General features: G+C 51.5%; 1 protein-coding gene across 1 annotated transcript in view; it reads left to right on the top strand.

Annotated features, from left to right (window-relative positions):
- Positions 1-7005: 7005 nt before the first annotated feature.
- The window catches only part of LOC106150325 (translation initiation factor IF-2-like), a gene marked incomplete in the record, with an annotated part of 10167 nt that continues 3415 nt past the window's right edge, over positions 7006-13757 (top strand). The window contains 3 exon segments of the mRNA XM_013522927.1: positions 7006-7326; positions 11726-11817; positions 12720-13757. Coding sequence (XP_013378381.1) covers positions 7006-7326; positions 11726-11817; positions 12720-13650 — 1344 coding nt within the window.

The following is a 13757-nucleotide window of genomic DNA, read 5'->3' as shown; positions in this document are numbered from 1 at the left end:
AACTGGAGTGAACACTGGAACTGAGAGACTTAAACACCATCAGGGACCTCACCCCATCACTCCTCCGCTGCTTTCTGCTTGTTTCCTCCTTTCTCTCCCCTGACCCCTGCCCCAGCCCCAAGCCCCTGCCACTTACATCCCCAGGATAGTTTCAATACTCTCGTGGTCCGTGTGTTCAAAATCATGACTTCAAACAGTTCCAAATATTAAAATCTTACTTGTCCAAGCATGCAAAGAGACGTGGTTGTGACATTCATGCTGCTGTCGCTGCTTCCTTTTGAATGCAGTTTGCAAATTCTTTGGAATTTATTCTGATCGACTCAACTTAGATGCTTAACTTTGAACTGATCAACAGTGGTTAAGGGATGAAGATCAAACTCGTTAACATGATTACCAGTGGACAGGGGGAGTGAGGTGTCTTCCAGGAGGAGAGGGATTATGTGTAAGCAAAATGGTAGGCGCTCACTACAGACCACCTTTTACTGCCATATATATACCTACGTCCAGATATACGTATATTTTTTTCACAAACTTACTTCTTTCCATGATTGTGGTGGCAAACCAAACTGGGTGAGGACTGAATCAAATTCACTGGGACTCAGATAGCTGCCTCGAGGCTGCCTTCAAGCACTCTCCTGCAAAATGAGTCCTGATGTCTACAGATGGAAGTAACAGATAATGAAAAGAAAGCATTGTGCATCGGTCACAAATCAGCAGCATCATCTATGTTTTTTTGGCCATGAATAATAATGAAAATGATGGGGCTAGAAAACCTCATGACATCTGTTTGTTGACTCATTTCTTTGGCTGGGAAGTTCCTCTGTCAGCCAATCTGGCTGCCTGAGGTTTTGTCCACTGTGATGAGATTCCTTATCCAGTGATTGGAGAGGCCCAAGTGGAGTTCTTTGTGCCATTGTGTGGTGTTAGCGCTACACTTTCTGGCGGTGTCTTCAGGGATTGAGCAGTCACAGACCTCTGCATTTACGAGCCTGTATCGTGGAAGAGACCCCCATGATACAATTGTGTGCACGCGCGCTTGTGCTGGGGATAGAAACAAAGGCCTGGTATGTGGATACTATTGGATACAGTTGTCTTAAAACCACAATCAGCTGCCTATCAGTTTCATTTGGGGGACTTTCATTTGCTAATAACATACTTCACTGATCTGAAGGGGCATTTTTTTTCTAGTGTAAACTACTCTGAAGTCAGAATGTGCTTTTCAATCGATGGTATGCAGTAGTTTTGTGGTTGCTTTTTTTCTTAGGAGTTCACAAAATAACTTGGTTCTTGTAATCGATGGAATCTGAGATGTATTAAATACAGTAATTTTGTCAGCCAGAGTTCTTTTTTCACAAATAATAGAATGCACCGTGGATAGTTGAATCAGAAAAGGAATTTGTTAAGAGAGATTATTCAGTTCCGACCTGTTAAGAGGACCAGGGAAACGGACTTGAGGATAAGCTTCTAGCAACAACATGGAACGATACCACACAACCTGATAAGGAAACCACAGCTACTGCCACTCTAAACGCTGAGTAAGTACCAAGAGCTCAGTTTGACCACCAATTTTACAAGCTCTGTGGCACTTCTGTGGTAGGAACTCATTACTGCAACCATGGGGAAACCACTACTATTGCCACTACCATCCCCACAGCTGGGCACTTGTGTTACTACTGGCAACAGCAGAAATCAAAGCCATATGTCCAGTCTGCTCCCTGCTAATAGCAGTCAGGATTAGCCAGGTAGAACAGTAATTACAAACAACCCCCAAATTTTATTGGCTTCAAACAACACAGATTGCTGGGTGTGGTGGCGCATGGCCTGTAATCCCAGCCCTCAGGAGGCTGAGGCAGGATGACTGCTGCAAGTTCAAGGCCAGCCGAGGCTACCTGCTGAGTTCAAGGCCAGCCTGTACTACATAGTGAGATCTTGTCCCCCAAAAAGAAAAAAGCCAAAAAACAAAACAAAACAACCCACAGATACATTTCTTGCACTCAGGTGGGAGTGGGGCAGAGAAGTCTTGCTGCTGTGTCACCGAAGCATCACTGGAGGCAATGTTGAAGGCTCCGCTACTAAGGTGACACCTTCCTGACATCAGTTTCAGGGTTTGCTGTGGCCGGAGAAGAGCGTAAGGAAAAGCATTCGTTGGCTTCTGTGTACATTGCATTGATCAAAACAAATCTCACAGTCATCCAGAGTACCCTAACATCAAGGGGCACAGGAAGTGCAATCTTCCTTGTGCTCTGAAGAAGAGAACCAGAGATATTCATGAACCTTAGTAATTTCTACCTCACTTATATTGTTCTTTTCCACATGGAACTGACTGTGCAGTTGACTGTGCTGCAAGGGATTCTGGGAATTTTTACTTTTATACTGAGGAGGTAGGAGTTTTAGATGGGAATTTTCCCATAGAGATGTAGCTCAGTGCAAAGGTCCTGGGTTCAATCCCCAGCACCCCCCACACACACACACACACATGCACACACACAAGGTGAAGGACATCCATAGATGTAAGAGATACCTACTACCATAACAACAGAATTTTTTTAGAGCCATGATCTCTGATGTTCTCTGAACCTCCAAAGAGATCCTGGCTTGAGCGAGCTTTTAGGGTGATTTCTCTCTTGTGTACTGCCTCTGGGGGCTCCTTTAATTCCTCTGCGCCGTATGGCTTCATGGGAAATCAGAGGCTGGCCTGATAGGGCTGGACACGTTTTTCTTCATCCTGCCTTGGAATGATACTCTTGTCTGATCCGTTCCAGTCAGTGTACTTTATGATGAGAGGCTTCGTTACCTTCGCCTGGCAGGCTGGGGACGGGAAGGCTTCCTAAGCCTCTGGATCTTCCAGTGTTTCTCTGTCCTGATTTGCTGGGATCTCAGTCTCCTCATCAGAGTATTCACATTACCGAGTAGCAAATAGCAGATTCTGAAACTCAGCAAGGACATTATTATCCAGCTCCCAGCAATCTGAGGTCAAGACGAGAACAGAGCTTCTCCTCCAAATTAATCGTACTCCGCTTCCCCTAGCTGCTTGCAGACCACCAGCCTGGATAGCTCATTTATTATCCGGATTTTTTACTGCTCTGTCTTCAAACACTTCAGCTTCAGTTGGACACAACACAAAATACAAGAGATGACAGGCAGTTGTTTAACTAATTGCTTTGCTACCACATTAAAAAGTATAACCAGGGCTAGGCATGTAAACTGGTGGCAGAGGACCGGCCTTGCATTCCGAGGCTGTGGGTTTGATCCGCAGCACTGAAAACAGAAGGAAGAAGAGACCTCCAAGTCCTCAGGCTGGCACTAAGAGGTCTTCTACACACCTCAGCCTTGTCAGTCCCTCCTTCCAGGGTCTGTCATTTGGAGTCCTTCAGTCCTGGTGCCTGATTTTTGTGGCATTACACGTCAGAGAAGCCTCACTTGGGTTAGTTCAGGCAGGAAGAGGACTTATTTTCCGAACACTGGAGAGTGCCTAGAGTCCGACTGCAAGAACATGGCCGGAACTTGGAAGCGGCTGGGTCTGGGAACCTGAATGTCCCTGGGACCTTTCTACCGCTCATCTAACTCCGCTCCCACTCGCTTTCACTCACCTGCGTTCCCCTCCGTGTCTCCCTTGTTTCATCCTCCTTCCCTCTTCCTCCTTCCTCTCCTTTATCTCTACAAACCAGCTCCCAGTGCTCCTCCAGCTCCCATCATAATGGACTGGCTGCTGCCGGTCCTCAGTCTCACAGTTCATAATCCAGGCAGCCAGCCGCCTCCTCTGTTCCAGTCCCAGAATTCCCCGGGATTTGCTCCCATCTGGCTTTGCTCAGATGTCCTGACCTGCACCAATGATCTGTTTAGGGGTGGCCTCCATAAGAACCACACCAGTGAAAGGCAGTTTCCACCAGAGGGAGGGGGCACCCGTATAAAAGAAAAGAGCCTACTGGATTAATATTCACCAATGCCAGGGAAAGACAAATCCGCAGAGTAGGTGGGGAAAGATCTGTCAAAGACGTAGAAGGAAAACCAGGAGGAATAGTTTTAGGGTACTTCTGTCCAAGAAAGGACAGAAGTTCAAGAAAGGAGGCTGCCTGGATGTGGTGGTGCACTCTTGTAATCCCAGCTCTCTGGGAGACTGAGGCAGGAGGATTGCTGTGAGTTCAAGGCCAGCCTGAGCTACCTAGTGAGTTCAGGACTGAACTACAAGAAGTGTAGTTCAGTCCTGAACTACATAGCAAGACCCTGTCTCAAAAACCAAAACAAAAACAACAAAAAAAAGAGAAGATGGGGCTGGGGATTTAGCTCAGCGGCAAAGTGCCTGCCTGGCAAGCACAAGGTCGTGAGTTTGGTTCCCGGTACCGGAGAAAAACCAAAAACCAAAACCAAAAAAAAAAAAAAGAGAAGAGGATAAGTAATCCAAAATACCCAAGAAGGGTCTAGTAGTTCATAAAAAAGGAGCTCTTAGATTTAAGAACAAGGAGGCTATTGATTATCTTGGTTAGAAGCATCCAGTGGGCAATAGAATATGGAGACAGCAACAGTAGGAGCCAGATTTCAAGAGTGAGGAAGAGCCAGGCACGATGGTGCACACCTGTAACCCTGGGGTGAGGGAGGCTTGGGCAGAAGGGTCTCCAATCTGAGGCCAACCTGGGCAATTTCGCCAGACCATATTTCAAAGGGGACCCGGGGGAGTACCTCAGCACAAAGACCCTGGGTTCAATCGTCAGTTATGAAAATAGTGTAAGTTGATACAATAGAGACAACTTTTTTTTTTGTCTTTTTGAGACAGGGTCTCGCTGTGCAGTTCAGGCTGGCCTTGAACTCACTTTGTAGCCCAGGCTGGTCTCGAACTCACAAAGATCCTCCTGCCTCAGGCTTCCAAGTGCTGGAATTACAGCCTGCACCACCACGCCCGGCGAGAGATGATTCTTTTAAGAGAACTAAAAGATAGGAACAAAAATAAATCAATAAATGAAGAAATAAATAAATGGAAGAAGAACAGAGAAAAATGTGGAGTTCAAAAAAAAATGTGGAGTTCAAAAAAAAAATGAGCTCAAAGAAGACTTTTTCTAATATTTAAAAATTTCTTGTATGTTTCTTCCATGGACAAATAGCAGTGGGAGAGAATCCAGAGAAAGGATGTAGCTGACGGCTCTTTTATGACTACCGCCCGTCTCCCTGGGCTGTGCAGACACGGGCGGCAGGTGGGACAGACGCTCCAACCCTAGCAGGTGTGAGGCAGGTCACCTTGTCCCAGGCCACGCTGGGAAGTAGGGTAAGAGGCGGTGCCAGGCCTCGGCACTGAGTGACCCGAGTTACGGCCCTGGGAGCACCTAGTGGCCTGGGCCTGTACCCAGACAGAGCGGCTTTGTGTGGAAAACAGCGCGTCCCAAAACTGGAGCCAGTGTTCGGCCGCGGCGTGCAGGGACAGGCAGGCTGCCAGGTGCTCTGATTTCCCCGTCTCAGAACCGTGCCTGTCGCTGTCGCCTGCCCCCCCACCCCGCTCCTCCTCCTCATCCCTGCCAAGCTGTCACCCCGTTTCTCAGCTCTCCTTGCCCACCTCCCACTCTCTGCGGGGCCGCCCCGCCTTCGGCTCCCAGCACCCGGACGCTGGCTCTCACCAAGGTCACTGTCACCCCTTGCCGTAGCCAGTGCATATTTTTCAGTCTTAATCTTTGTTGGCTACTCGGCCGCACCGGGGCTATTGGTCCCTTTTTGAAACTCCAGCTTCTCTTGTCTTCCGTGAAGGCACTTCTAGGAACGGTCTCCCTCCTCCTAAAATGGCAGTTCTTTATGAAGACTAGACTCTGGACAGTCTTAATTCCTCGTCGATAATCCTCACCTGGATGCAAGACAGGGCCGGGAAACAGATGAGGAAACCAAGGCTCTGGGCAACCAAGGGCTCCAGAGCAGCAAGTGATGAAGACCGGAGTAGAACTCAAAGTTCTTTTTTTTTCTTTGCGGTACCGGGGATCGAACTCAGGACCTTGTGCTTGCCAGGCAGGCGCTTATGCCACTGAGCTGTATCCCCAGCCCATAGAACTCAAATTTCCTGCATTGCTTACAACTCTCGTATGTCGTCTCCTTCAGCCCTGTGGCCCCGCTGTAGCTGCTTTGGTGGGCTGCGCTCTTTGCGCACGCTTCCCTCTCCTGTCCTCCCTCCCCCCAGCGAGCTTCTCAGTGTCTGTGGCTCAGTGCATTCTTTTGTGCTGGAGATGCTTTAACACTGACCCGGACCTCATCCCCAGGGTCCAGACTGTAATTTATTGTTGCTGCTGCTCTTGTTATAAAGAACAAAGACGTACGGAGCATTGCCACATGGCCGGCATCAGGCCAGTTCCTCATCATCTCGTTAAACTTTTAAGGCAGTCCTATGAGGCAGGTACTGTTATCCTATTTTCCTCTTAAGGAAACAGCATTAGAGAGATTAATCAACTCATCCCATGGTCAACAGGGTCCAAGGCTTGTCTGAAGCTGGAGGCACTGTCCTCACTGTGGAGTAGCTGGCTCCTCCCAGGAGGACCCGGTAGTGCTCCACACTGACATGGCTTCGTTCGAAACTGTCTGCCCTTTCTTGCTGTGTGGCTGTGGGTAAGGGGATACCTGAGCCCTCGTTCTTATCAGCTTGCCCCAAAGCTGTCCTCCTATAATGAGGATTTCAACAAACAGTCATCCCAGCCGACGGGGTTATACGAGACTTCCTGCTGTGTCCTTCTGCACCCTCTGTTCACTGTTCAGTCAGCCTTCCCATTGCCGGGCCCTGAGACCTGGCTCACGGTTTAGAGGGATCCAGTCCGTTCTCCGCTGGCTCCAAGGCAGAAGCCTCATGGCAGATGGGCGTGGTGTTCATGGTGGCCAGGACACAGGGCGAGGGATTAGTGCCAGAGAGCAGGCGGTGAGGAGACCAGATCCAGCACCCAAGGCTGCACCCCAGCCGCCCAGGCCCGGCCGCCCAGCGGCGTGCTCCACCAATCCCCTGGGCAGACCCAAAGCTGATGGAGTTGGCACCCCACCCCAGCCGCCATGTCCATCACGACGCGGGCTGCGGGCTCCAGAAAGCACCATTTTCAGTGCCTGCTGCACACAGAGGCTGCCCCTGGGCCTCCCACAGCCTTCGTTCAGAGGCCTCCTTCAGCGTTCAGAGTGCGGCGCCAGCCTCCCTGGGTTCCGCGTCTCTCCCCTCGCTCTGCTCTGCACGGCCCCGGAGCCGCCCTTCCAAAACTCACCGCGGACCAGGTCCCCAAGCTCCCCGCTCTGAGCTCCCCGGAAAATCCTCAGCCCGAAGCCTTTCAGAACCCAGACAGTCTGGGCCTCCTCCTCCGCAGCACCCCCAGTCCCCCGCGGGTGCAGGAGAAGGGACAGCACTCGTGGCTCCACCCCCATCTTTCCGCCCTTCCCTCTGGGGGTGTGCGGCCTCTGCCTCTCCGCAGTCTCAGGCCCCCTCCCACTGCGTGTGTTTCTCCAGGGGCCCGAGGCCACTGCTGCAGTGCTCAGGTGTACAAACTCAGTACTGTTTTCCTGTTTTATAAAACCCAGGCATGTGGTTGCCGACAGTGTGAATGCGCTGAGTGTCGTTCCTCCCTGGCTCCCCCCTCACCCCTCGCTCTGTTTCATTCTTGTTTTGATGGCACTGAGAATTGAACCCAGGTCCTTCACATCAAGCTGCACCCTCAGCCCTTTTTATTTTAAGACAAGATCCCAGGAAGTCACTAAGTTCCCCAGACTTGACTCAACCTTGCAATCCTCCTGCTTCAGCCTCCTAGAGTACTGGGATCAGAAGCATGTACGACCATGCCAGGCTAACTTTATACTTAAGTTGAAATGGTAAACTTTATACTTGGTTGAAATGGTAAAACTAAACTAAACTAAATGTAATTCGTCACCCAGCTTGCAACCCCTGAACCTGGTGGAAAGGTCACTTTCAGGACCCCTTCTTACTAGAGGTCCTGTGTATTCCAAGCTGTGATTCACATAGTCTTTATTGAGATGGCCCAGACTGAAAGCGCTAGCTTTAGCAGAGGCCTGCAAGCCCACCACTTGTGAGGCTGAGGGAGGAAGACTGCTGTGAGTTGCAGGCCAGCTTGGGCTACATAGTGAGCTTGAGGCCAGCCTGAGCTACACAGTAAGACCTTGTCTCCAACACAAACAAACACAAAAAACAGATTGGGAGCTCTATATCCAGGATCCTCCCTTTCTGAGCCTGCCTTGCCCCCATTCCTGGGGTACCGTTAGGGAGTGTTTGGGGTTCCCCCTGCCCATGCAAACACAGTCCCCTCTGTTTTGGAGAAGGGCCCTCTAGATGTTCACCTCCTCTCCCCTCTCCATAGTATCATCCCCTCAAGCTTAGGCTTGCAGAGGACCAGAGCCAGGAACATGTCTGCAGCTGACTTTTTGCCTTGGCCTGAAATCCTCCCTCCTAGAGTTAGGGAGAGAAAAATAGTCTGCTTTCTACCTGTGACAGGAAAGGGAAGACTAACTGGGGCAAAACTCAGTGGATATTCCAGTAGGTGATCCGGGCATACCAACTCCTGCTCGCCTCCCTGAAGGCAGAAACCAAAAGATATGCTTCCCTGTCTATACTGACAGACACACATACATGTAACCTACAGAGGCCCACATACATACAAGCAGACACATACATAGGCAACAACGAGTCTCTCCACAGGCATAAGCATGCACAGAAAACATACGTTCACACAGAGGCACTACATCAATACCACATGTCCAGAAAAACACACAAAAGTTCATGGGTCTCCATACCACACACCTGTGCAGAGATACGTCTACTGCCAGAATTACACAACAGGTGTCAGATCTTCTGTGTTTTGAACCAGTGTCAGAGGTCAGTTTTCTAGGGATGGGAAGAATGTGTATATGTGGAGAGAAGGCTTTAGGAGGAAAGATACTTAGAGAAGGAAGAGATCCTGAACACAGAAAGAAGGTAATTGTCGCGTTACCTACTAGCCTAACCTTGGTTTATCTATGTATGCATTTAACATTTACTGAGCTGAGTGGAGAGAGAGACAGAGACAGAGAGAGCACTTGGGAGGCTGAGACGGGAGGATTACTGTAGGTTTGAGGCCAGCCTGAGCTACATAGTGAGTTCAAGTTCAGCCTGAACTACAGAGTGAGACCCTGTCTCAAAAACAGAGAGAGAGAGACGGAGACAGAGACAGACACACAGAAAGCCACAGAGATAGAAACAGACAGAAGAGACAGAGACAGAGACTGACCTACCCATGAGCACCTGTGGCACAGTGCTCCGTGGCTGGCACGCATCCCCCTCTGGGCTGAGCGAAACGGGGAAGGTGCTGGGGAAATGTGAATCACACGTGGAACAAGGAGTCGGCTGCGTGAGAGATGGAGGAGGGGGTCCACTGAGCCGCGAGAGCACGCGGGAAGTGTAAAGATCAGCTTCCCACTGGTGCTGTGGCCAACTGCTGTAAACTTCGTGGTTTCAAACCATGCAGACCTACTATTCTCCTACAGCCTGGAGGTCAGAGGTCTGACGTTCATCCTCCGGGCTAAAGGTGTCAGCCAGTCTGGTTCCTTCTGTGGGCTCTGAGAGCTCCTACTGTTCTTTCCTGCCTTTCCAGAGTCTAGTGCTTGTGTTCCCTGGTCTGTGGACCACCGCTGCATCCTCCAAGCACATCACCCCGTCTGTGTCCATCACCCGGCACCCTCTCAGATGCCCCTTCCGCCTCCCCCCTTTTTCCTGTGGAGCTACTATGGTTCCGCCAGGCCCCCCACATAGTCCAGGATCTTCCCATCTCAAGATCCTTAGTCATATCTGCAAGTGCTTGCCATATAAGGCAATATTCACAAGTCCTGGGAAGTAGACCGTGGACACACTGCATAGCAGTACTCAGCCCAGCACCGAGACAGGGCCTCACAATCATCAGAACGCCCTCTAACATGAATTTAATCATCCCCAGATTGAAGATGAGGAATCTGAAGCTCACAGGAGTTAAGCCATTTGCCTGAGACCTAGATAGTAAGAAAAACTCTTTTAAATAAGCTGAAAAAAGATACATGTTTCTTATTGAAATGTTATCTAGAAGGCATACAAAAGAATACAAAGAAAAATGCAACAAATCATCAGGTGTGGTGATGCATGCCTATAGTCCCAGTACCCTGGGAGGCTGAGGCAGGAGGAGCACAAGTTCTGAACCTAGCTTGGGCAAATTTGCAACTTTATAAAACTGTCCCAAATTTTTCTAGTTTTTTTTTTTGTTTGTTTGTTTGTTTTTTGAGACAGGATTTTGCTTTGTAGTCTAGGCTGGCCTTGAACTCACTACATAGTAAAGGGTGGCCTCGAATTTGTGGTGATCCTCTTGCCTCAGCCTCCTGGATGCTAGGATTACAGGCGTGCACCACCACATCCAGCCCAAACTTTTTAACAAAGAACTGGGGATGCAGTTCAGTGGGAAAAACCTAGGATCAATCCCCAGTACCACCAGAAAACAAAACAAACAAACAAAAAATGAAAACAAAGCCAAAAAGAAAGAAACAAAGAAGGCAACAAATGCTGCAATTTTATGTACAGAGAAAGAAAGGGGGAGGAGGGCGCGGAAGGGAAAATACTGAAGAACGAGGCTTTTCTTACTGTCCTAATGCCACGTACTATCAGGGTTGATTTTTTTTTGCAATGCAAAGTAGAAAATGTATTTTTACTGGAACTTGGGGGGGCGTGGAGTGAAAGTGAAGGAGTAGCTGGAGTTGGCTAAGTATTTCTTCATCTCAAAAAAAAGGTCATTCTTAAAAGATCTCTCTCAAGTTTAGAAAAATGATTTCAATTAAGAAGTTGGAGTAGGAATTTTACCATTATGCTTCAGCTTTATATGCTATTAATTGACTCTGAATTATGAAGGAAATGTGATTAGCACTCTGCCCCGCCCCCCTCCACTCCCGATTGTGTTGCCAATGTTGCTTTTACTCTGTCGGGATTTATAATATTCACACTGTGTTCTGCAACTAAAATTCCCATGGTTTAATTTTGACCTAAATGGAATCAGTGTCACCACGAGTCTTTCCGCCATGAATCTCCCGTCCTCAGCTCCTGCTTTTCATTACTTTCTTGGCTGACTGGATTTTGTTACTGTTTTTTGCTGTTGTTGTTGTTGTTTTGAGACAGGGTCTCACTAGTAGAGGCTGGCCTTGAACTCACTATGTATCCCGGGGGGCCTCAAACTCACAGCCATCCTCCTGCCTCAGCCTCCCGAATGCTAGGGTTACAGCCATGTGCTACAAGGCCCAGGTTTGAGTGGTATTCATGGTTTCTGTAGCCCCTGATTCATTGCTGAAGTCTCCCACTGTTGGTTATTATTTTGGGTGGCACTTGTTTCACCCTGAGAACTGCATAAAAATCGTTTCCTTATCTTTGCTGAAGGTTGCCTTGGAGAAGCTTGAGGTCAGCCTGCACCCCCTCCTTTGCCCGTGACCTGCTTTTCCCACTTAGGTGCCCAGCTTCGCTACTTTGCCTTCATTCGGTAGCTAAACCGCTGTGCCAATGTCACTTATTCCGTGTCAGTTTTTCTGATTCATTTTTCAAACTGAACATTCAGTTCTTCCTTCATTTCCAAGATTTTCTGCCTGTATTTCGCACGTGGATATCTTTGTGTTCCGCTTTGGGGCTTTCACCTAGGGCTACTGGTGGTTATGCGAAGGGTGGCCTGTCTGGCGCCGCTGTCTCCATCTTCTCATTGCTTCGGTGTCTGCTTTTCTCCCCGCGTCCCCGCCGCAGCCCTTCCGCACGGTCCGGCTTCGCTTCGCGCTGCGCCTGCGGCCCGCTGGCCACCTCTGCACGGTTGCTGCGGGCCCCTGTCCTCTCCCTCGGTGACCTCCCGTGCGTCTCCTCCTGTGGTTTCACTGCCTCGCCCTTGGGTTCTTGGTTGTATTGACTCCATACTATTAATAGGGCCTCCGCGACAGCAGGAGCTTGCCAGGAATGTTTCTTCCTTGGGCTGTTTTGTTCTAGCGTGGATTCCTCGTCTATTTGCTGCGCCTCCCCGGCTCCTTCCTGGAGTCTGGCTGCGGTCTGTGTGCTGAAGCCTGGCCGGCTCCTCTGCCCTTCTGCTCTTCTGCCTGGCCTGTGTTGAGCAGCCCTCTCTGCCCTGCAGTAGGTGCGTGGGCCCTTTCCTGTCTTGCGTATCGTCCCCTGAAAGCGGGCTGAGGGCGGCTTGGGCTGCCTGCTGGCCCTCAGGGCAGCTGGGCTCTGTCCCTCCCCCGAGACCCCGCCAGACATCTTTTCCCAGCTGGGGCTGGAGCTGCCCTGTTCCCGTTGCTCTGGCCACACTCACGCTCACGCACGCACTGCCGCCCCGTCCCACGCCCCGGAGGACGCCCGCTCGCCTCGCCCTGCTCCGCCCTGGCGGGGGAGCACAGCACGGTTTTCCTTCTCCAGAGCCTTCCTAAGCCGTTGCCCGCCCAGCAGCCCACTTCTCTGACTGCAGGCTGAGAGCGCGAACCCCTGGTATCCTGCGGCTCGCCTTTCCTCGGTGCTGCCTTTCGGAACAGGGTTATGAGGTCCAGCACTCACGGTGGCGCCAGAATCTTCCGTCCCTTTCTTCATATTTGAGGGACTCGGTGAATGTGTAGTGTTTTTGTTTTGGTTTTTGTTCGTTTTACTGGGGGTTGAGCTGGGGCTTCGGTGGCGGCTTTGCTCTCGTCCTCCTAGCCCAGAGACCCCCGCCTTTCCTCGTCCACACTCGTCCCTCAGACCCCCTCCTCTGAGCAAGACGGGCAGGCCCAGCTGCCAGCTTCCAAGTCCTGGCGGCGAGGCCGAGGCCTACGGAGCTAGGCCTGGCACACAGCGGGGGCGCGGCCCGGAGAAGGGCAGCGTGCGGGAGCGGGCCGAGGCGGCGAGCTCCAAGCGCTCTCCCGGCACGAGCACAGCACGAACGAGGCGCGAAGCGGGAGAGCACAGGGACAGCGCGGCACAGCAGGGGCGAGCCCAGCTGGAGGAGTGCCAGCGAGGAAGCAGTGGAGAAGCCGGAGAGGCGGCCAGGCGGGCACAGAGCCTACAGCTGGCACGGGAGCTTCCCGTATGCGACCCAGCCCTTGGCTCTTGTGTCTGGGGCCCCAGGGGCCCCTCTGGGAGCGGGGCAGGCGCGGGTCGGGGGGCCTGGCTCCGTCTCTCTCCCGTCTCCAGCAACCTCCCGGGGAACCCCTCGGCCTGCTCTGCTCCCACTGCCTTCCGTCCTGGGGAGCCAAGGTGCACCTGGTGCCACCGGGAAGGCCTTGGCATGGCCATGCCAGGCACTGTCCCCCCATGCCACCATTGCTGTACCACAGCCATGCCCCAGCCACCCGGCCACCCGGCCACACAGAAACAAACGTGGGGCACAGCTGCTCACAGCACCTCCTGCACGGGTGGCCCGGGCGCGGGCTGCTGTGCATGACCTTCGCACACAGAGCCCGCTCTGTCTGGCTCCTGCTCCGGGGCCATGGCCTCTCAGTCTCCCGAGAGCCTGTTCTGCCCCCTGGTGGCCACTCCCCAAGCCCCTGCCCCTCTCAAGGACTCGCCCTCTTCCTTCTTGGCCTGGCCCCTGCCACAGCAGCTCCTGGCTGCCTGCACTCTTCCCTCAGAGCACGCTGCCGGAGCAGACGCTGAGGAGCCCCGGCCCAGCCTGCCCACTAAGGCTGGTGTGGGCAGCAAGGGCTTCTTGAGGTGACCAACTGTTGCCCTTCACTTGAGACAGGGGTTTCTCAAGTCTTGAGATATTCCGTGCTAACACTGAGCAAGTTCAAGGAAAATCAGGAGCGGTCGGAGACCG

The sequence above is a fragment of the Chinchilla lanigera genome, unplaced genomic scaffold (genome assembly GCF_000276665.1).
Source record: "Chinchilla lanigera isolate Chin_1 unplaced genomic scaffold, ChiLan1.0 scaffold00071, whole genome shotgun sequence".
NCBI classification, from domain to species: Eukaryota; Metazoa; Chordata; class Mammalia; order Rodentia; family Chinchillidae; genus Chinchilla; species Chinchilla lanigera.
The sequence above is the reverse complement of the archived record's forward strand: the minus strand, read 5'-3'. Positions and strand labels throughout refer to the sequence as shown.